Source organism: Cryptomeria japonica, chromosome 1 (assembly GCF_030272615.1).
Source record: "Cryptomeria japonica chromosome 1, Sugi_1.0, whole genome shotgun sequence".
Classification (NCBI taxonomy): domain Eukaryota; kingdom Viridiplantae; phylum Streptophyta; class Pinopsida; order Cupressales; family Cupressaceae; genus Cryptomeria; species Cryptomeria japonica.
This window is the reverse complement of record NC_081405.1, coordinates 396,899,478-396,923,187: the sequence shown is the minus strand read 5'-3', so window position 1 is coordinate 396,923,187 and position 23,710 is coordinate 396,899,478. Positions and strand designations below refer to the sequence as shown.

Sequence of the window (23,710 nt, the reverse complement as noted above, 5' to 3'; positions counted from 1 at the left end):
TAAGAGTCAAGATGCAAATCCTTACTTTAGTTGATAAAAATATATAATTGTAGAAATGAATTGGCAAGAAAGATATATAATTACACAAGAGTCCAGTTGATCTTTCAACAGATCCCCCTCAGTAAATTTTGATATTTGACATTTTTAGTGGATTAAATTTTGCAATCGTATGTACACCCTGGCTCTAATTTTCTCTTTGGCATGATGCAAGTCTAACTCTAATTGACAAAAATATATAATTGTAGAAATGAGTTGGCAAGAATGATATATGGTAACACATAGAGTCCAGTTGGTCATTCAACAGCTTTCCATCAGTAAAATATGTGTTCACATTTTCTGTGGATTAAATCTAGAAATCATGTGTACAGGCTAGCATCTGAGTGGATTGTTGTAGAAATGGATTGGCAAGAAAGATGGATAGTTACACTTGAAATACAGTTGGCCATTCAATATTTCCCTCCCAGTAAAATATAGTATTTTGCATTTTCAGTGAATTAAATCTGGAAATCATATGTGCAGACTAGCATCTGAGTTTTGCACCAGTTTGCTAGTTTGTTGAGCTAGTAATAAATGGTTGAAATAATTTCTTGCATTTCTTCTATTGTCTACACTTTGTGATGCATAAATGACTCTTGTTTTAATATGACATGAACTCTGGAGAGGCTGGACTCTTATTTTATCTAACAAACATTAATTGTTCTAGATAAGCAACAAGCACCACAACTATGTTTGTTCTTTGATAGTCCCAAGGGGCAGCCTATTGCATTAGAGAGGATTTGGTCACGATAATAATTATTTTACCATAAATTAGTGACACTGTATTATCTCCACCATTAAATTGTTGTAGCTTGATACGTTAATCTTAGAAATGGAATGGCATGAAAGATTCATGGTTACACCTAGACTCAAGTTGGTTATGTAATCCCTCATTTAAATATGGTACTTCACAATTTCAGTGAGCTTAATCTTCAAATCATCTGCACAGACTTTTATATAAGTTTTGCACCAGTTTTTCGAAATGATTAAATGATAATAAATCATGGAAATTAATTATTACCTTTTATTATTTTCGAAGTATAATTCCACTTTGTTATAGTTCAATTTTTCTTAGATCTAAGAATATTGTGATATTTGCAGAAATCATTTTTATCAGTATATGACATGAATCATGGACAGGCTGGCCCTTATGTAGTAAATCAAATGGAGGAGCATGCAATGGTGCCAGGTACTCCTGCAAACCAGTCATTGGTAAGTGGGTATCCTCTTTTGTGCTGTAGTCAGTCTTTGTTATGAGACATTTTTGTGTCATTAAAGTTATCATTGGGTTAACAGGATGTTTGGGATGATCATCTCCAATCTACGCACCTGGGATCAGTAAATGTACAAGAGGGAGAAGATCTCAATAGTCAACAAAAGAACCAGGATTTGCCAGGATCATCAGACTCTCAAAATTGTGCCCCTGATGGTGATGCTGTTACCGGTATTGGTTCTTCCTTCCATGGTAACCTAGATAGCACTTGTGGAATACCAGTAAAGTGCTTTTCAGATAAAGACCCAACTTAGATGAGCATAAGTTAACCAGGAATTTAAAATATAGTTTGAAAGCCTGCCTAATCTGCTAGTGTAATTCTATGGTAAAATTGATTTATGTCATGAATTTGTATTCTATTGTATGTAGGTATTATCATTGCTGTATAGAAAAGCTTTGTTCTTGTTAGCTTGATATATGAACTTACCTATAATTATATGTCACTTACATGTAAAATTTAAAACTTCAGCCTGTTGGCTCTGTAGAGTGTGGTGAATTAGTGGCTTGCAAAAGCAATATTTCCCTTTTCATGCAATTTTTGTTTATAGTCCCTCTGTAATCTTTCTTCTTTGACATGTCTATTAAAAATGTGAGTAGTTTTTTTTTTTGTTTTTTTTAAATTGCTCATGTTTTAGGAATTGAAAGATTGTAAGCATATGGATTTTTTTGAACTCAGACTGTAAATCAATATACAATCAAAGCAAGGCTAGTCTCTGGCCCTTGAGCAAAATGATAGCATGATTGTTCATATTTTGGCAGCAATTGTTACTGATGAGGTCTGAGAGTTCCACATTTTTTTAAGGCCTCTATAGACAATTCAAATAAATCAAATTGAATGGCAAAGAGAAGTACTTGGATGATTACTTTAAGAATCAATAGGTGTGACTATTATTTAAGTGGTTATAATTTTTAACTCAAGTGGTTATCTGAAATTGTCATCCCCTTCTCTGGTACTCATTATCTGAAATTCTAGTATAATTCTACTGACTCTGGAGCATCATGGATTGTATTGGTTTCCATTTTATGGTACACTTTTATCCTATTAAAAATTAGGTCATAGCTGGTACAAAAGCATCACACTTGTAATTGTTGAAAGAAGTACTAAGTTATTCTGTTCCTTTGCACATCAGTGACTCTCACATAACATTCTTTGTTTCTGTCTATGTTCAATTTCTCATTTACATTGTGCTTATCATTTCATCTTGCACAACAATCTCACCCATTCTGTTTTTTTTTATCAATAAATTCTTCATCCTTTCTGTTTAAACTTTAGAACCATCTCTAGTCAATCATCTTTTCGTCAGAACATTTGCATCTCTATCAGTGCACCTGCATTTCATTACTCATTACTTAGTGAAATTAGATCCCGTTTCATTCTGCATTCCAATGGTATCAGAACCACTGTTTTTTGCCATAAAAGGAGGGTGGACCACACTGAATGGTACACTAGTTGTTTCCCTTACTTTTTCATCCTAACAACAGCCTTCTAATAACAATGTTTCTGCTGCTTTCCTTTCTTGGCTTCAGATTTGTGTTATTTGCAACCTCCTGTTTCTACTCATTGTCATTATCTATTTGTCTTCCCCATACACTCGATTCAAGTGGATTGAATTATGTTCCTCCTGTGCTCTCTTAATCTGCCTTTTGCCATGTTTTTATACATGAATAAAGCACGAATCCAAATAATTAAGGAAAAAGCTAGTCCTTTTGATCAGCCTCCAAGATAAGACACTGTTGACATTTCTATATTATATTGACAGTTTTCATTGCAAAACTGAAATTAGGAAATTTAAGCTTGCTTTACAGGACATTTTGGAGGTTTAATGTCTTGAATGTCCAAGATATTTTCCAAGTTGCCAGTCCTGGTAGAGGAATGGGTTCGGCTGGTATTATTTTTTTTGCCCTTGGGTACAGGGATAGGTGCAATTTCATATATATATACACACACACACACAACATATACATATGCATATGCGTAAATGTTGTATTGGCATACCTGTACCCGATCCTGAACCTGAACCTGTCCCATATATATGAACCTGTACCAGCAACTTAGAATTGGTTCATATATATTGTATGGGTTTGGGTACACACACACATTTTTGTGGGGAAAAAATGTTGTATTGGCATATCCGTACCCAATCCCGAATCTGAACCTGTCCCATATATATGAACCTGTACTAGGACCATCAGCGTAGAAAATATCTTGAAAATTCTAGATGTGAATCTCTTAAATGTTCTTGAAAAGAAAGCTTAAATTTCCTAATTTCCGTTTTGCATTGAAAACAGTATATATATTAAAATTATGAAAACAGTGATAATTGTTGATAATTAAAATATTTAAATCATAGTTAAAAGACTCAAACTTTGTTCAGACTTGGCAATCTGATTGTTGCCCCAGATTCAGATCTGGCCAACAATCAACAAAGACTTGGCAAATTGGAAAAACCATGAAATATAGTGATTTTTAAAGATTTAAATCTTGTATCACACACCTTTTAATTAATTAATTATCAAGGTACAATAAACTAATTAAATAGAAAAGTGGAATTTAGCTAAAGGGAACCCACACACACACATATAGTCAAGTGTATACAAAACCCATGGACTATGAAACCCATGACATCAGAATGAATATCAAAACTAGAAGTATAAGTCCAGCTAGATGGACTTGCGTCATTCATGCCAACATCCATAGTTGCATGGAAATTCCTATGTGGGCTTTTGAGATAGGTCCTCGACAATGATACGACCATGATATATGCTTGTGTACCAGTGCCACCAATATCCAAGAGGTCTTCTGCTTTATCCACCTTTGCCATGGCTACTATTTCTACCTCTAGTCCACTTGGTCAACCCCATGCAAGGTCTTCATTATTGAAGACAATATCGTAAACCTTGGTGATTGGATCTAATTGCAGATCAACCTTCTTTAAAGTGGTGGGAGGTAAGCTTGTGCCCAAGATTTGTTTGTAACGGAGATGAATGCTGTAATGAACACAAACAAGACTATTCAACTTTTGTATTGATAACTTTTTGCAGTTTTCAGAGTGAGTGTGCTTAAAGATACTCCAATTGTGCTTGTTATTATCCAACTAATCTAGAGGTATTATACAACCAGATTCTCTCATCCCAACCGAACTAAAATTCCCAATTGGGAAACAAGAATCATACTTGGGTGGCGGGTAAAGTGTGAGATGAGTTGGAGAGGTAGTTGTCCCACCCAAGTGCTATCCACATAACCCGAGGACAACAATAACTGATATTGAAATGTTGCATAGTTGGCTCAAGGCATGAATTGTAATCCTCTGATGATTTGGCACCTTAAGAAGAAACCTTTCTCACGATGCATTTGAAATGAGGGAAAAAAATACTTAATTCCATTGTCCAACTTTAAGTTTCATCATTGACATAAAAAACGAAAATATTTAAATTTTTAAATCTAAGTTATGCCCTTAATATCTTTACTTGGTTGCAATATTGTTCGAGTTGCCTTGCATTGCTCGTGCAAAGAAGGCCCTTTGTGCATGTCTATAAATTTCAATCTCACAAATTATCTTCATCCAAGTTGATGATTAGGTACCTCCACTCTATGATTATGTAGAGTCCACTTAGAACCTCCTCGCTGACTTTGAAATCTAGGCGAAATTGGATTGAAATAAATAGTTGCATGTAAGGGCTTGTGAAGTTGAAAGTTCCATTGTCAATCAATGATATCCCACATGGGATGATACTTATCAACCTTAACATAAAGCAATCTAATGGCCTCTTTAACTTTATCCATGCCCGCATATATATAGCCCATTGCGGGCTTCTCGCTATCAACAACTTAGAGGAGACCAATTAAAGGCTCTATGAATTGTAGTTATTATTAAACATTGATATCAATAAAATATTTGAACAAAAACAAACAAATAGAATGAAGATGCAAATAAAAATATAATATAAATATCATAATATGGTCTAACCTTTATGATCTGCTTCATTGGAAGCTAAAAGATTTTGTTCCTAGAAATCCAATCAACTATGTCAACTCTTACATTTGTTTTAGCATATGGTGATGTAGACTCTACTTTTCACTAACAAACATGCACTTCAATGTAGCATTTCGTTGAAGCAAAGATTGCTATGTGATAAAGTTTGTTGCAAAATGAGTTATCTTGAGATAAGCCAACTCTTTGTTCATATATTTTTCTCATTAGGTTGATGACCCAAGCATGGTTTGATATGTATTTGTAAATATTCTTACCATGCTCTACACAAGCTTTGATTGATGAGATTTCGCCAAAAAATACTCTAATACGAGGTTAAGGTAATGAGTAGCACAAAGAATTCAAAATAAAGATGGATGCATATCCATGAAAGTCTATTTATAACAGCATAATTTGTTGCAAATTTGTAACTATTTGTACATCATTTTTCTCAACCAAGGCTCCTTCTAAAACCTCACAATGGAACATTTTTTTGTTTTGTTCTATGAAGTATAATGGGTTTTAGGAAAATTGTGCCACTTAAGAAAGAAACAATGCCATTTTAAATGCTAATATTAGTCAATAAAGTAGATATTAAAAATATTAGTTACTAAATCAATGGGTTTTCTAAAGTACAATCACTTGAGGAAGGAACAAGAAAATTTAACAATGTTTTTTTAAATTTGTCCAACCATCAATCATGATGGTACAACTCTTTCTCTTCCATATCTCATGTTGTTCATTAATTGTGATATTCATATCAACCACCTTTTGAGTTAAAATGGAGCCTTTATCTCATCATCGATAGGTGAAATATCCCAGACCAATTTTTTCAATTTTTCAATTACAAAAGTAATGCAACGCACATCCGTTAGGGTTAGAACTTAAACCAAAACGATGCGGAATACAACTCTAACCAAGAATGTACACCAGGATCCCGGGTTGGGCAAGGTGTGAGCATATGGTCAGAGGGTCTTAAAGCATTCTGAAAGTGACTCTAACCAAGAATGTGCCCAAAATGGACTAACATATGGTCAAAGGATCTTAGTGCATGCTGAAAGCAACTCTAACCAAGAATGTGCCCAAGATGGACTAACATATGGTCAGAGGATCTTTACAATTACAACTGCTGAAAGGAAAACTCGACACCAAGCATGTGCTTTCAAACCCAGGGTGGGAATGGAGCTACCATATGGCGGAGATGCTAAGAACTTAGAAATGGAATTAAATGTAAATAACAAGCGTGAAATGAAAATGAGAAGAAATGCTGCCAGTACTACTGTTCAGCTTACAATTTGATAGTGAATGCTTGCCAAGATCATAAGATTAAGACTATACAATGCTGCAACAATATAGAAGACTCTCCCGGGCTTAACAAAAATGATAAGTCCAAGAAATTCTTCTCAAGGATCAATCTTAATATTCTGGTTTATGATAGACCTGCACTTGAAATGCTTAATCAGCAACACCATGGAATCACTAAAATGCTCATTACTCTCTCAATACTAGTCCGAATGACCCAAAACCAAAAGCAATGGCTTCCTATGAAGGAAGCGACCAAACCAATACCAAGAAATCAGACATTAACCCAACAGATTATTTAACACGAACCCCAAGGCAATTCCCAGCAGTGACGCCAGGCAAGAATGGCGATTCTTCTCTATAAAATAAAACACTTCATATTAGAATCTGCAAATTTGCGCAAAGGAGTGCCCAGCCAAAACAAGAGGAAATATACAATACCCAGAAAGAATATGTTTTTATTTTGAAATATACGAGTGAAACTACAAATCTACCCTGGTAACTGCGACTCCCGAAAATGAAATGAAATGCAAATAACTGAACTTCCAGCACAACTCAAGCTACAATGCAATCCTCACTACAAACTCTCACAACTACACTAAATCACCACTAGTTGCTATCTTTCAAGCAAGAAGCAATGCCAAGGCTAGGAGGCATTCATTCCTCGAAGCAACCCCAATACCATTCCGACAGAGTAACATTATAATAGACATAAGATGCCCAAATGAAGGGAAGAGGCCTCCATTTATAAGCTTAACAAGGAATCTCAAGAGGCTTGTAGAAAGTGCACCCTAATTTCACATTTGAATTTTCCTCCAAGAGATGGCGCCACTTTCAAAAGCTTTAATTAACCTTTATTTTAATTCACTTCTCTTCATAAAGTTGGCACGCCTTTTCATAAGCAAGATATTAGACCTTAGGAAATATTAAATCCCTTCCATGATGCGTCCACCCTTGAAGACCACCTTTTAAAACAACTTGAAGTGATGAAGCTAGGCCAAGGGGTCAACTTTAAAATATAACATTAAAACATAACATTATTTAAATGAAATGAACTTATCTCTCCAAAAACATCCCAAGGCCAAAAGTGGCGAAGCCAACTGAACTAACTGAAGAAGAGAACCAACTGTGCCGAAATAATCAGAACCACTGCCAGAAATAGAATTTACTAAAAATAGTAAATTCCAAAAAGTGCTCGGAACGCAAAGCCGGACATACCACTGCGAAGCCCTCTGAAAACCTAGAAAGAATCCACGATCCAAACTCTAATTCACGAGCAACAACAACCTCCAAAACTGGAAACCCTAATTTCACCCATTGAGTAGCCTACGGGTCTCCGAAATAGGCCATCGGTCAACTGAAACATCATGCCTGAGAAGGGGACGTTACAATAGGGGCTTTAAATCGTGCTCCACAAATAGTTACGACATCTATAATGTTTTGCCAATAAGAGATCTTAAACAAATAAAATAAGTAATATAACATTTAGAGTTTAAATTTTACGAGTACAAAGTTTTAAATTAAAAAAATCAAGCAATAAAAATCAAATAATATATTTTAAAACAAAAATATTAATTATACATGGTTATGTGAAATAGAATGGTACAATAAAATCATAAGCTTATGACTTGTTGCATCATGTTGTTGCTTATTCTAGTTCATGCTTTCAAGTGATGGTTGAGAACTTGGAGTAGTGTGTCTTATAATATATGAATCTATTTTAGATCCACAAATTTTAAGTCCAACACTAATACTAGTACTGCCACTATCATTGCTATTCCAAGATCTAAGAAATGGAGGAATCACAAAAGAAGAGTTTCCATAAATGGTGGTCTTCTCTTTTATTTATCTCATTTATAGTTCTTTTTGTTGTTCAAAGCTCTGTAATTGGGTTTGTACTTTGTGTACAACTTTAAGAGGAGATTTTGAGCACACTTCAGCATTGTGGCATAACATTTGTACAAAGTGATATTTCAATTGGTTAATGCCTCCAAATATTTTTGTCTTGCAATGTACACATGTTATCTCCTCGTTCTTTGACTTAGGGATGACATGTTTTTTACAAGGATCTTTTATAACTAGGTGTAATGTCCCCTTCTCGTTGATGTCTTTCCAGTTGTCCATTAGCCTATTCCTGAGACCCGTAGGCTAGATGGAATGAAGAATGAGGGTCAAGCATTGATGAGGCGAGTAAGTAAGTCAGGGGTTGGCCGTTTTGGTGATATTGTCCTACTAAGCTCTCCATGCTCTGTCATTGGGTGCGAAGATCATGCTTTTCGGAGCAGTAGTTCATGACTTACTATTTTTATTAAGTGGCAGTATGGCATATTTCTATTTTTGGTAGTGGACAAGGCCCTGATCCTGCAGCAGTTTAGTGGTCTTCTTGGCTCAGCTTCATCTTGGTTTTGGAAATAATCAGTATGGGAGTCATAAGTGATATAATTAAATATTATTTCCTTATCCTAAGGTTTAATATTTAATTAATTTGATTTACTGATTAATGACTATGGAAATTGCACATATTATCTCCTAAGTGCTAGGCGAATTTTATGTCTAGAAAGGAACGCCAATTTGATGTGGGAGATATTATTTTATTTACCACAAATGTTTGCTAAGTCAAAATCGTGGTATGATGCTTCTTGGCGTAATTCCTTGACTTATGGGTTGGGTGCCATCCTTGGGTCCACGTGGTAAAGTAAATGCAAGTGAAGAAGTTGAATTTGGGCGAATTTGTAAGCATTTGCATTTGGTTTTGGGGAGTTAGAAGTTATAAATAAGAGCCTTGGGCTCCCATTTTGGTTATCATATGAATTTGCATCGTTATGTTGCCGAATTGGCGATTGAAAAATCTGAGCTTCGAAGTGTGGCTTCCTAGCTAAGTCTCAGTTTCGTACTTGCAAGATAGTACCTAGCTGTGTCCATGTATTTCCAGTGTTGTTGATGAGTGAGTTGCAGATCATGGAGTGTTTTGTGTGAGATTGGAGTGTTTTCTGGTTGCTGGTCGCGGAGCTGCTGAAAGTGTATTTTGCTCATACCTCTTGGCCAGGCGATTCCATCATTTTGGGTATCGGCTCATCCTTCCTTCCTACCATTGGCGATGCATATTGTAAGTTTTTAGCATCTTATTTTGAGTGTGGATTTTTATATTGAGAATCAAACTTCCCAGGTTAGGCGTTGGGTTTAGTGCATTGGGAAGCGTGCAAAATAAATATGGGTGTTTTGATAGCCTCCTTTGGGTTTGTTTTCATTGTGGTTGGTGTAGCATTAGTTTAGAACTGATTTTGGGTGAATTGGGTGAGTAATGAGAGAGTTATGAGCGTTTTAGTGAATCCATACGCTACTGGTTTTGCATTTCCAACTTGCAGATTTTGATGTTAGCAGAAATTTCATGCTTATTATTTGGATGTTCAGCATTACTCTTCTTCTCTCACTATCTAGATTATTGTAAGGTTAAGTAGTAGTACTACTAACCAATTCTGGCTTGTAACTCTCATCCCGCTAAAAAGTGGAAGAGGCTAGCTTGCCGCCTATCTCAATTGAATTGTAATTCAGTCCTCCCGTTGCATAAGCGGTCAAGTGATGATTTTTTGTAATGGTCCTCCCGTTGCATAAGCGGTTGAGTTGAATTTGTATGTAATTTCAGTCCTCTCGCTGAAATATCGCGATCGAGTGATTTGTGCCTTTGTGTGTTTCTCTTGTCTGGTTCACTGCCAAGTTTCTTGCATTTCTGCTGGATAAGCGGAAGGGGCTGGCTTGCCGCCCAGTATTGTATTCCATTTCATCTTTCAGAAGTTTTGAGATCTAACGATCCCCTATTCAGCGTATGCTCTCACCTTCCCACATTGGGCACTTGGTGATCACAAAGTGAAAGGGTTGCAATTTTCAGCAAGTTTTCAGTTTATGCTTTCTAACCTTAATGGGTTATCTATTGTGGATTATTATTATTGGCCTAAAAACAACAAAAAAAAAAACTAGGATATTACACTAGGGTAGATAGAACAATTTATTAACATAAAGTAGGGTGAAATAGAAAATAAATTAGCATTTATGATTTTTAGTTAAATTAATTTTAAAAAAGAAGAAAAAAATAAAATCAATTAGGGTTTATAGCCTCAAAATAGAATTTATAATCATAGCAACGCCTTGTTCTTCGTTTAATGAAAGCCTAAGAAAACAACAAATATGTAAGACAAATCAAATTCAAAAAATAAAAAATAAAAAAAGTGCAAAGTACAAAATCATCTTTTCAAACTTGTTTGAAAATGATGGTGGATTGCAACAAATCAATAATGGGCTCTCCTAAACGCTCTATAAGGTCCTTTAGATGCATGAAGGGCTGCTACAAATCTGCTCAAATGGTATTCAATGGTCCTCCAAGTTTCCAAGATGGGGACGATAGGAGATGGGGCGTGTTTCTAATACGAGATTTTTTTTGCTACTTTTAGAGGATGACTATTAAAAGAATAAATTCAAATATTCATATGATAACATTGACAAAACATTCATAATAGACATCATAGAACATTAATAACTAACATTATTCTTAAATTGCGTTTTCACATTATTAGAATAATATTCTTTATTATTTATTAATGGTCAATTATGTAAATATTTAGTTGGTTTTAGTTTCTTTCTCTTTACGATTGTTTATTATTTAGAAACATCATTCTCTTTTAATTTATCTAATGATCGTTTGATCATTTGTAAATAACAATCAATTTTTTACAAATTACTTCTTAGTAATATGGTATCAGAATGGGAAACAAATTAAAAAATTCGTCAAATATTTTCAAAATTTTTTTTGGAAAGAATTCTTTTTCAGAATTCGAATTTTTTCTGAGGATCGTTTTTTGTTGTTGGGTTTCTAGTCGGTTTGCATCTACAACACGGAATATTTAGCGTTTTTTTGGTGTATTTTCGAGGGCTTTGTCTGCTACCCATGCGACACTCAATCCCGTCGCAATTTTCTTCTGTGTCGTCGGGTTTTTTTTCTTGCATGCGTTGGTATTTTTTCTGCAGCTCGCACCCATTAATCCTACGATTTTGTGCTTTGGCCGCGACCTCCCGCGATCTTCTGCTTAGTGCAATCTTCTCTTGTCTGGTGGATTTTGTTCTCTGCAACTCGTACGATGTTTTTTTTTCTGTCTTTTCTCTGCACAATTTTATCTTCTGTAACTTGTGTCTCTTGGCAACGCGATTTTGTGTGTTTTTCACTTCCGACGGCCCTTTTGTGAAAGCAAATCACAACTTTCATGCAGAAGTTTCTACCACAACCTCTGACTTCCGCGACGACGATTTTCTGCATAAATGGTGTTTAAATCCGCATCGAGATTTATTCTTCTGCTTTTTGTTCGGATTCTTTGATTTCAGCAAATTTCTGCAAGTTTTTGACGACCTAGGGTGTCTACCGACTAGGATTTTGTTTTTCCAATCCTTAGTTTCAAGCCGGATTTGTATTTTGATTATAGATTTCTTGTGGGTTTTTAGAGAGCTCTTTTGGGTATCTGTCGAAATTTTCTGGGTCTGCCGAAAATTTACCTTGAGTTTCGTGTCTGTTGTACTTTGTTTTCTCGAAGTCTGTACCCGATTCTACCTCTGTTTCAGATTTATGCCTTCTAGATTTTCTCATTTTTGTGCATTGGGAAGCATGCAAGATGGCATAATTAACCAACTTAATGTTGGAAGGCAGTCAAAGATTCAACGACAAGAATCATAACACTTGGAAGCAACACACGTTGACAATCTTCATATATCGCCGTCTTGATGATCTTGTCTCATCCTACTGCATCCGGATAGGACAAAGACAAGTTTGATAAGCAGAATCGGGATGTCTTTATGCTCCTTAAGCTCTTCGTCATACATGACTAATTACCTAAAATTCCTTCTGGCAAATCAGCATCAGAAATCTGGAAGCATTTGAAGGAGTTGCATGAGACATCCGACAAAAGCCGAGCCTTCTTCCTAAAGAACCAGTTGTTCTCCATCATGATGGGTGAACGTATGTCTTTACAGGAGCATCTAATGAAAATTAAGGACATTCAAGATCAACTCGAAGCTATTGGTCGGAAAATGGAGGAAGAGGATATGGTAGTCATCACCTTGAAAAGTTTGCCAAAATCCTATGAGCACTTCATCGAGACTCTCAACATTACGTCTACGAATGTTGATCTAAAATTTCCAGAGTTATGCACCAAACTTCTGAAGTAGGATCGTTGGAAACAACAATTTGGTAGCGGTGCCACTTCATCCTCTTAAGAGCAAGCTTTTGCAGCCAAATCCTTTCATAAGGATAAAGGCAAATCTCAGTCATCGTAGTCATCTTAGCAGAAGGGGTCCAGTCAATCTCAAGATGGTTCGAAGAAGAAGGTTCAATGCAATTATTGTCACAAATATGGCCATATGATCAAGGATTGTCGCAATCGGATAGCTTCCGAACGACGGAAGCAGGGGGGTCTCAGCCTAAAGCCAATGTCGCTGAGCACACAGAGCAGAAAGAGTCTGCCTTTTACGCCTTCATGGCTAAAAGACCTGTAGACCATGTGAAGTCTTCTGAATGGTATATAGATTCCAGTGCTTCTTGACAATTCACTCACATGCGTGATTGGTTTATAAAATTCTCTCCCTATACTGATTCAGTCATATTTGGAGGAGGTGAAGAGTATACAGTTGTCGGCAAGGGCAACGTTCAGATACAGTCTGGTGGGAGGAATCTTATATTCCTCAATGTATACTACATTCCTGGCATGGAACTGAACCTTCTCTCCGTAAGTCAGATTATGCAACACTCTCCTCAGCTGGATGTGATATTCAGTGCACATAAGTGCTCGATTGTTGACTGTGCATCTCGCACCACTGTAGTTGTTAGCATTGAGGATCATGGTCTTTACAGACTTGTGGATATGGGTGATTCCCTTGAGCATGTCTTCGCATCTAAATCATCCTCTATCACCAATCTATGGCATCAGCAATATAGTCACCTGAACATTCACTACCTTGCTCAGCTTGTTTGAGAAGATTTAGTACATTGCCTACTTGAAATTCAAACTCAGAATTAGCGAGTTTGTGAAGCTCGTCAGGTTGGGAAGCAGCACAGGACATCGTTCAAGGATGTTGACTCATGGCAAGCCTATAAGGTACTACAGTTGGTCCACGTTGATATATGTGGTCCAATGAATACTCCTTTTGTTATTGGGTGCAGGTATTTCTTGCTTTTTGTTGATGATTTCAGTCGTAAAATGTAGGTGTACTTTCTTAGACAGAAATTATGTGTTTCATGTATTTCATAAATTTAATGCCTTAGTAGAAAAAGAGTCTAGTTGTTCTATTATTACTCTTAGGTCTAATAATAGGGGAGAGTTTTGTTCTACTGCTTTCTCCACTTTCTGTGATACACATGGCATAAAACATCAGTTAACCACACCATACACCCCTCAGCAAAACGGTGTTGTAGAACGTTGCAACTGCACCATTACAGAAATGGCTAGGTCTATGTTGGAACACATAAATGTTTCTAAGAAGTATTGGGAAGAAGCAATGTTTATCGCAGTCCATCTCCTTAATAGGTCTCCCACTCATGTTAAAGGGAAGACTCTTGAGGAAGCCTGGACTGGTCGCAAACCCAGGATCAATCATATGAAAGTTTTTGGCTCTTTAGCATATGTATGGATTCCAGATGCCAAGCGCTCCAAGTTGGATTCCAAGAGTCAGAAGCTTATGTTTACATGATACACTGACAACCATAAGGCTTATCGACTGATTGATGTAGACACTGATCGTCTTATCTTTAGTCGTGATGTTGTCTTTGATGAAGAACGAGGACCTTTTCAGCTTTCCTCGTCTGAGCAACATTCTGAGGATCAGCCTTTGAAGGCTTTTGATTTAGGTGTCTGTCTTCCCTTTGGTTCACCTGATGGGAGGGATGATGCAGATTCCGAATTTGGTGATGCACTACCTGAATTTCCTCCGGATGATGCTAATCTTCCACCTGTACCAGTTCCACCTCCGGTTCCAATTATTCCTCCTACATCTAATGTTGGCACTTCTACTCTTCGGTCAAAATGGTAGGCTAAGGCCATCAGTGATCTTCGTCCTGATGAGCTCATTGAGGGTAGATCTTCCAGAAATAAGGGCAAGCAGAAAAATACAGTTAACTTTGCTCTCATGGCCAACATTCATAGTATTTATGAGCCTCAAACATATGCAAAGGCAAAAGGGATTCCAGAGTGGGAACAGGCAATGGATGGAGAATACCAAAGCCTTCTGAAGGACAACACCTGGATTCTCTCTGATCTTCCTCCAGGGAAGAAGCCCATTAGTTGCAAATGGGTGTATAAGGTCAGGTATCATGCAGATGGTACTTTGGATAAGTACAAGTCCAAATTGGTTCCTTGAGGATTCACATAGCGGGAGGGCATTGATTATGAGGAGACTTTTGCTCCTACTACCAAGATGAGTACCATTCGTCTTCTTCTCGCTATTGCAGCTCAGTTTGGATGGAAAATCCATCAAATGGATGTTAAGAGTGCCTTCCTCAACAGTGAGTTGGAGGAAGAAGTCTACATGACGCAACCTCCTGTTTTCAAGGTTGCCGACAAAGAACATCAAGTATGTAGACTCGTTAAAGTACTCTATGGACTCAAACAAGCTCCTCGAGCGTGGTATATCAAGATTGATCAGTACTTGGTTGCTCATGGTTTTTAGTGTAGCCCTTCTGACAGTAATCTGTATATCAAACACTCTGGTGATGATGTTATCTTTCTTGTTGTCTATGTGGATGACTTGATCATTACTAGCAGTTATTTGATTGCAGAAATCAGACAAGACCTGTGCAAGGCATTTGATATGATAGATTTGGGGCTTCTCCATTATTGTCTAGGTGTTGAGGTTTGGCAGACTGGTGGTAGCATTTTATTTCTCAGTCTAAGTATGCCAGGAACTTGCTTGATAGGTTTCAAATGTAGGATTGTAAACATGGTTCCACGCCTATGGAGACAGGAATGAAGTTGTCAACCAAGTCTGATTCTCCTCCTATAGATGAAACACAATTCAGGCAGCTAGTGGGTAGTCTCATCTATCTCACTTCCACTAGACTTGATCTCAGTTTTGCAGTGAGCTACATTTTACGCTACATGACAGCCCCAAGGCTGATCATTGGGTAGCAGCGAAGCGTGTGGCGCGTTATGTGAAAGGCACTTCTAATTATGGACTTCTTTACACTAGCAGTCACGATCCTAGACTTAGTGGTTTCACAGATTCAGATTGGGCAGGTTCGATTGATGATAGGAAATCAACATCTAGGTATGTGTTCAGTTTGGGATCTGGTGCAATCACATGGACTAGTAAAAAGCAGCAAGCAGTGGCTTTCTCCTTGACAGAAGTAGACTGTCGAGGAGAGGTTAAGGCAGCATGTGAGGCAGTTTGGCTTTGCTGGATGCTTGCAGATATGCAAATATCTCAAGCAGGTTCGAATCCCTTGTTCTGTGATAATCAAGGAGTGCTCAAACTTGCCAAGAATCCCGTCTTCCATGAAAGAACCAAACATGTGGAAACTCACTGTCATTTTATTCGGAAGCTTGTTGAAGACGGCTCAGTTCGGTTGTAGTATGTTCCAATTGCGGATTGGACTGCAGACATTCTCATCAACTCTCTCAGCCTACATGAGTTTGCTAAATTCAAGGGGTAGCTTGGTGTTGTTGATAGATTGACCATTAAGGGAGGGTATTAGAATAATATTCTTTATTATTTATTAATGGTCAATTCTGTAATATCATGTAAATATTTAGTTGGTTTAAGTTTCTTTCTATTTATGATTGTTTCTTATTTTGAAACATCATTCTCTTGTAACTTATTTAATGATCGTTTGATCATTTGTAAATAACAATCATTTTTTTAGCAATTACTTCTCAGTAATACACATGAGAATAGACAAAAAAATTAATGAAACTTAATTGCTTTAACTATCAATGTGCATGTATGTTACATTAGTAATTACAACAAAATGCCCAAAGGTTGCAAGTTTCAAGTACAAATGACAAAAAACATAGAATTTACATAGCTGTCCCTAACCAACATCTGTCTTTGGTAGGTTTGCATCAAAATGAGAGTTTAAGTTTGAGTCATTGCCACTATGAGGGGTTGCATCAAGCAATGCAACTTAACTAATCTCTCTTATGGCTCCTCATCAATCTATATAGCATCTTTGAGGTCAGCATCCCAACATGAGGTTGGAGTTTTGCAATGCTTAGGACTTTGTGGATGTAGCCGTAAGACACTATGTATGAACACCAAGTTCTCTGATTATCTAGAGGTAAGGTTGTTCCTCTTGACTAATTGGATCAAGGTATATGTGGATCAATTCCTCTCTACAACAAAAAAATTTACAATCTGTGAAAGAAGGCGAGTATCAACTATTCTCAACTTTGTTGCACCCTTGGTATGCCACATCTACCATCTAATAGGGTTGGTTTGAGCCAATGTAGCACTATCCATCCTTGCCTCTAGTTTGTTGAAGGTTGGACCATGGAGATTGACAAAGGCAAGCTCCTATGTTGCAAAGGAAGGAAGACTCTTCATTAGTGTACATTTTTTGAAGGGCTTTTATGAGCCCTTCTTTAATATCTTCATCATGAGATGGAGGCGCTCTTCTAGGCCTAACTACATACCATTTGGGATGTAGAGTATTGATTGTCATATGAAGGGTGTTCATTGTGGTCACTGCAATGGGCCTATGATGCTCTTTATAAAATCCCAAAGTGGGGTCCTTGTTATAAGCGGATCCTACTATAAAGGGTTTGCTGCATCAACACAGACATGTTATCAAAGGTCTCATAAATCTCTCCAATGCTAGGAGAGTTTGTATCTACATATCTTATGACTTGCATAACATGCTCAATGAAGGAACAAACATATCTACAGGTGCGAATAAGTTGCAAAAATCAAAATTTCAAATATAGATTACAAATATAAGACTCAAATTATAGATTGAATGCTATTACAAAGAATATAAATAATTTCAAGTTAGTAACATTAATAAGTTAATTTTTCAAAAAATTATTAATAAAATTAGCAATTTTTTGTCCCATTGTGGACCACCAATTTGTAGAACACAAATCTACTACTGAGAGGGGTGGGGGTGGGTGAGGGTTATAAATCTTTAGTCCAAGAACTTCTAAAACTTTAAACTGAAATCTGAAAGTTATAGCAACTGAAACTGAAAGTAATGCAACCACAGAAAGCACAAAACACAAGATTTTTTACGTGGAAACCCAACTTGGGAAAACCACTGTGAGAAACGCTGCTAGGATCTACTGTCCTAATCCAGCCTCACAGTTAAGAAGATTACAATATTTCTAGGGCACCAACCCTTCAATTACAGAACACCAACTCTTCAATCTTAGAGCACCAACTCTATTCAGGTACAAAATTTGAACAATATTCTAAATCAGCAAGTTTATAACAATCTGAAGCAAAGTTTGATCAATTATTCAATGTTCGGACACCAAAAAGAAGATCTGAGAAAGCTTCAGAAGTCTTAGCAAAAACTGATGACATAGTGACCTATTCTGATCTTCACAACTGCCTTTTCTGTCTCAGAACAATTCAAAGGCTTTTAAATGATAATCCACAGATGAAAAACTTAAGATAAGAAGCATAGAAGAAATACCAAATCAGTATTTAATTCTTCCAATGATTTCTCAATTTAAGAAACAATCTGCACAAATGTTATACCTGAAGTGGATGAAGTAATTACCAAAATCTTATCTACAGCTCTTCTGTACCTGTTCTGTATAAATGTATCCTTAAAGCACTGTCATTCTCCAACCAAACTTTCAGTCTTCACACCACTCACCCTTTTCTCAAAAGTATTAAATATACGTATCAACCTTTCATATGACAAATACATATTACTCTTCTCACATCAAGTCTTTTTCAGTATCTTTTATTCTCACATTACACAACCTCTAACCAAGGCATCAAATGGCCCAGCATTTTATAAGAAAAGGATAGTTGAAACAGTTTGCACAGTTTGCTACGGTTGAGGATACAGTTATCAGTTTGTTTATAACAACAACTAATCTTTCCAAGTTCAAACTTCTCTTCATACGTGTTTGACTTCATATCATTTGCAAAATATGAGGAGTTCAAAAAACTAAAAGGAAGTTAAAAGTAGTTTGAAACAGTTATAACCGTAGCCAACCAATCTTCTAATATATGCTGCTATAATACCGTCAGATCTGAGAATGATAGTCAATCATTGACAAATCTGAATTAGGATTGACAGTAATCATTGATACATCTGAAATAAGATGCCGTAAATCTGTCAAATAATCATTGACATAGCTGCAATAGAATGTCATAAATCAGTCTGAGAGCCATCAAAAAAATGCTGCTGTGCAGAAGAGAATGTGACAGTGAAGCCGTCAAAACAATACAAGGTATAACCATGCATTTAAAATCTGGTTCATTTGAAATCTGAAAGGTTTTCTAACATCAATGTCAAATACAATGCCAACACAATTATCATCAAGGATCCTTTGTTTCACACTTCTTCCTTCAAGCATGCTTGCCTTTGACCATCTACCCCACTCTGTATTAATCACCATAAATTGTAAAGCTTTTTATCCCTCAACCATCCTCTCAACAGAATGAAGTAGTTGGCATATCTAGTATCCATAGGCTTGGGGAATTTCTTCTTCAAACAGTCTTGAACAAAGCAAATGAAGTGTGATGGTTGCAAATGAACATTTGCATATTTCTTGCCGCTAACACCACTATCGTTACCAAATCTATCTTTTCAACATCCTTCAATGCATTGTTCAATAAATGAATACAACATGGTGTCTAAAAAATGTGCTTGTAAGAAATCTTCACCATCAAGTTAGCTAACTTACACACATGGGTTGAAACAGTCATCACTTGTAAAAACATTAGAACCATTTTTATAGCATCCTCCAAAATTTGAAATTGAAAGTTTGCATGTATCTCTTTTTTGAACAATTGATAGCTCTAAGAAAATAAGAGCTAAATGAACATGTGACAATGATATTGATGAGTGATTGATGTTTGATACCACTTCATCCGCCTATGACAATGGAGTAATGTGATGTCCCCCATCAAATCCAAACAGCAAACATTGGTTAACTTCATTCTAGCACTCCAAACAATGAATAAGGGTGAGAACTTAATTGATAACATAAACATTGCCATGTTAAGGTTGTTATTGATATAAAGCAATCATTATGGTTCTAAAGATGGCAGGTTCTCTTCATTAAGAATGGCGAGTACATTGAGACTATGCAGTAGTTTGACTAGACATGGTAGCTGACTTGATTAAATAATGGTAGCTGACTTGATTAAAGAATGGTAGCTGATTCAATGTTGAAGACATATAATAGATGACTGTATAGCAAAGGTGGTCGATAAGTTTATAAAAAATGTTAAGGTGGCAGTCCATGTTTATAAACTAACAAACAAACTCATATGCAGCGACTGTATCAGAGAATGAAGCATCAAGGATATGAAGAAGATTGTACTAGCTTAATTTATTCACAAGTTCATTCAGATGCAGGATGGTGTGGCAGTCTGCAGTAGTCGATATCCACAATAGATAATCCTTGTATGCAGCGATTTCATACCAAGCGATGAAAATAGTACGCAATGATGAATCATTAATGAGCAGTAATTGGCATTGGCAGCGATAACAAACTAAACAGCGATTACCAAAGAAGTTTGTTTTGATAAAAGTGTTGGTTGCATCATGGATAGGAGCATACTAGTTAGCAATTATATGTCATTAAAACAATGACTCGTTTAAGAAAGAACAGTGATTAACAAAAGAGTTATATCTGAGAGTAGCGACCCATAGACCTGAACTAATCAATGTTTAAGTGGCCAACTCTCATAAGGGAGCGATTAATAAATTAATACCTTGAGGAGATGCGACTTTATTATAAGTTGAAGATATGTTATTAATTGCATAAGTCAAGAGGTGCGATTTCATTAAGTAAATAATGATTAATGTTAGGGACGTGCGATTCATTAAAAAGATGTGATTTGACTTTGGGTTGCAACCTCTTCATTAATGACTCTTCTAGACTTAAATTAAGGGACATCCAGCATTCCTCCAAGAGAGGCATCAATTTTGGGAACCTTTTTTCCTTTGTATCCTTTATTGGATCTGCTCGTAGAGCATCGGCCTCTTGGCATATTTCGGTTGTATAGTTTGAAGGCAATATTCAGGGACAACAACATTGTTGGAAGTAGAGATCGATCATATCAGAAACAACATTTTAATCATTGTTGGAAGAATACATATTCATATCTGAAACAGCAACATATCACTACAAGCAATATCATCATATATATTGCATATATTTAAAGATTGAAATAAAAAAAAGCAATTCATCGCTAGGTGATAGGAAGACAATATAGCATACTCTCCATTGTCAAATCAGAGAAGGCTAATATCATATTGAACAGCAAGATCATCCTTGCATAATTGTTATCAGTTATATCAGATATAACAGTGATCAATATCCCATATATATATTTTGCTTTTTGAATAATATTTTCGTTATCTATATATATCTGATCAATTGCATAATCTAACATTTATAAAATTATAAGTGGTATGATAGATCATAATTCATAGTGTTAATTAAGATTTTCAAGGAAAGAAGTCTCTTGCAATTGATTCTTATAAGTTTTGAGGAAAGAAATCTCTTGCAATTGATCATTGATAGATAATTGTCCCAATTTCCTAAGTTCAACCATAAGGGGACATTACAAGTGGTAGCAGAGCTAATGAACCTGCTAGATTGTGGGGTAGCATTTCAGTTAAGCAGAAGATGAGGACAATTCAAGGGTTAGTACAAATTCAGTAGTAAAATGAATTCATCCATGGCACAATATAAAAACACTCAAGAGAGACTGATTAAATTGTTGGGCATGCTTTTAGAGTGTTGGAGTTAATTCTGAGTGCATGGGTTTTTAAGTTTCTTATTTGTTTTTTAAAAAACTCGTCAGCCATATCTACCTGTCAGTACTCATGAGGTTTCACGATTCTGGCCTGACTTTCTTGTTACCTGGGTCATGAATCCCCAACCTTGTTTTGACATGCCTGCCTTGGGACTTGCCGAGTCTTGTAACATTGATTTAAATAAAAATACTCACAAATCCATAATTTAGTGATTTGTCAAAAGTCAATACACTGTGAAAATGACAAGCAATATTCAATAATCTTCATATTGCTCTTCATCGAAAGCACCAAAATCTACATTTGATTCAATTTGGTTTGAACCACAATCAACTACAGTGCTACTTCTACTAGCCATGTCATATTTAGAAGCTACCTATCTATAAAGGTTTCAACAAGATGTGCAACAATAACATTTAACTTGGCACACTTACGAGTTAGATCCCAATTCTTTGTTACTCCTTCGTTGTAATCAAGTTTTTATGTGACGAGATGCAAGTTGGAGTGCAGAAAGACCAAATCCTCAGCTACATTTGCACCCAATCGGCTGCACTTAACTAAGTGGATAAAAGATTATGTGTTCCAATTCCGCTTAGTTAAAGAATAACTCACAAGTTGTAAAAATGTTTTAACTTTGGACAAAATAAGTTAACCATCAGCATGGTACCAGTACTTTGGCAATTTGTTCGATTACTGCAGTTTTGACAAGATCTGCATTAAGTTCTCATGGAAATTTGGATGCCTGAATGCAACTGATGGATTACTAGATTGATGTAGCAGGATCTGTTGAAAATTACTTAAAAAAATACTTCATTTAAAATATTGTTCAAGGCAATCAGTGCCTTGACTGGAATAATTTCTAGGGTTGAGGTATGAGTTTTACATTTTATGTCCAAATTGAAAAACTCTATCATGTAAAAAATAAGAACATTTGTTTTCAAGTTGTAGTCGTTCATCTGTTATATATGGATATTGGATAGTCTACTCTATGATGTAGGCTTCTATTCTTTCTTTACAGCGATCTCGTATTTGTTGAATTATCACATGTTCTGTTTTGTTGTTATAAATGCATGTTAAGGATGTATCTTTCGATTATATTACATGTATTATCATCTACATTCATATCCTCACTTGGTTGCTTGTAGTTGACTGACATCACAGGTCCTCATCTTTAGGATGATTCTAAGGGATTTAATGATGTCCGTTCCAAGTAATTACAGATAATAGTTAGAATACCCATCTGGAGTGTTTGACTACTTAACAGGCTTGTCTCTGCACAAGACAAGTTTTGCTGAGTTAATATTGAGATCCAGACCAACTAACGAAATTGGCATCAAAATTATAATTAAAATTCATATCTATCAGGCCGTTTGTAGTCAACATACCAATTTTCTTTTGGAGTTTTATGGCAGTCAAGTATGTCTTCAGCTGGTTGAAATTCTCATTTCCAAGCTATGTGATTATGCTGTTGATGTATCCATGAAAAAGTGAAGTCTAAATAAGCGCTTATGCATTCATGTCGTTTGTTCGTTTCCTTTTATATTGTTATAATGGACCTTCAAGTCTTTTCATTTTTCGTTATTATAATTTAACGATTTAATATTCGGCTTTCATTTCTTGGAGCATGTATTTAGGGAGTTGTGATTCAGTTATGGATTGTGGAAATTTGATAAAATAAATCGACACCCTTCATGGGAGGGAACTCTGCTTCATTGATGCAAAAAAATGAGACACAATCAAATCCAGAAGCAGCTAAGTGTTTAAAGAGTTGTGTTTAAGAAATATAGTATGAAATTTTCAGACTAGTTGTAGTTTGTTACTGAATGAAACAGATTTTTTTGTTCCTTCTTCAATTCAGTGTTTTTGAGAGTAAAGCAAAGTATAAGCAAAGGTTCTTGTGATGGATTTTCTTAATTCAAATGTACTTGCAAATTACGTAAGGTTTTTGTGATGGATTTTCTTAATTAAAATGCGCGGGCAAAGTAAGCAAAGTCTCTTGGACAGATTTCTTTAATTTTGATGCACAGATGAAGTAAGCATAGACCCTTGTGAAGTACTGGCAAAGTAAGCAAAGGCTCTTGTGATGGTTTTTCTTAATTTAGATACACTACTAAAGAATTTGGTTGACATGGATTTCCTTAAATTTAGATGCAC

The 23,710-nt window shown here is 36.0% G+C and overlaps 1 protein-coding gene across 10 annotated transcripts in view; it reads left to right on the top strand.

Annotated features, from left to right (window-relative positions):
• Window positions 1-23,470, top strand: part of LOC131070938 (protein REVEILLE 6) — a 182,125-nt gene extending 158,655 nt beyond the window's left edge. The window contains exons 8-10 of one of the 10 annotated variants that reach the window (XM_058006639.1): window positions 1,177-1,248; window positions 1,333-1,480; window positions 23,191-23,470. In XM_058006639.1, coding sequence (XP_057862622.1) covers window positions 1,177-1,248; window positions 1,333-1,480; window positions 23,191-23,234 — 264 coding nt within the window. In that variant the 3' untranslated portion in view covers window positions 23,235-23,470. Of the gene's footprint in view, window positions 1-1,137; window positions 1,249-1,332; window positions 1,860-22,701; window positions 23,092-23,190 lie in introns of those variants that run through there. The other 9 variants (XM_058006636.1, XM_058006640.2, XM_058006641.2 and 6 more) reach the window with 9 other exon arrangements.
• Window positions 23,471-23,710: the final 240 nt, after the last annotated feature.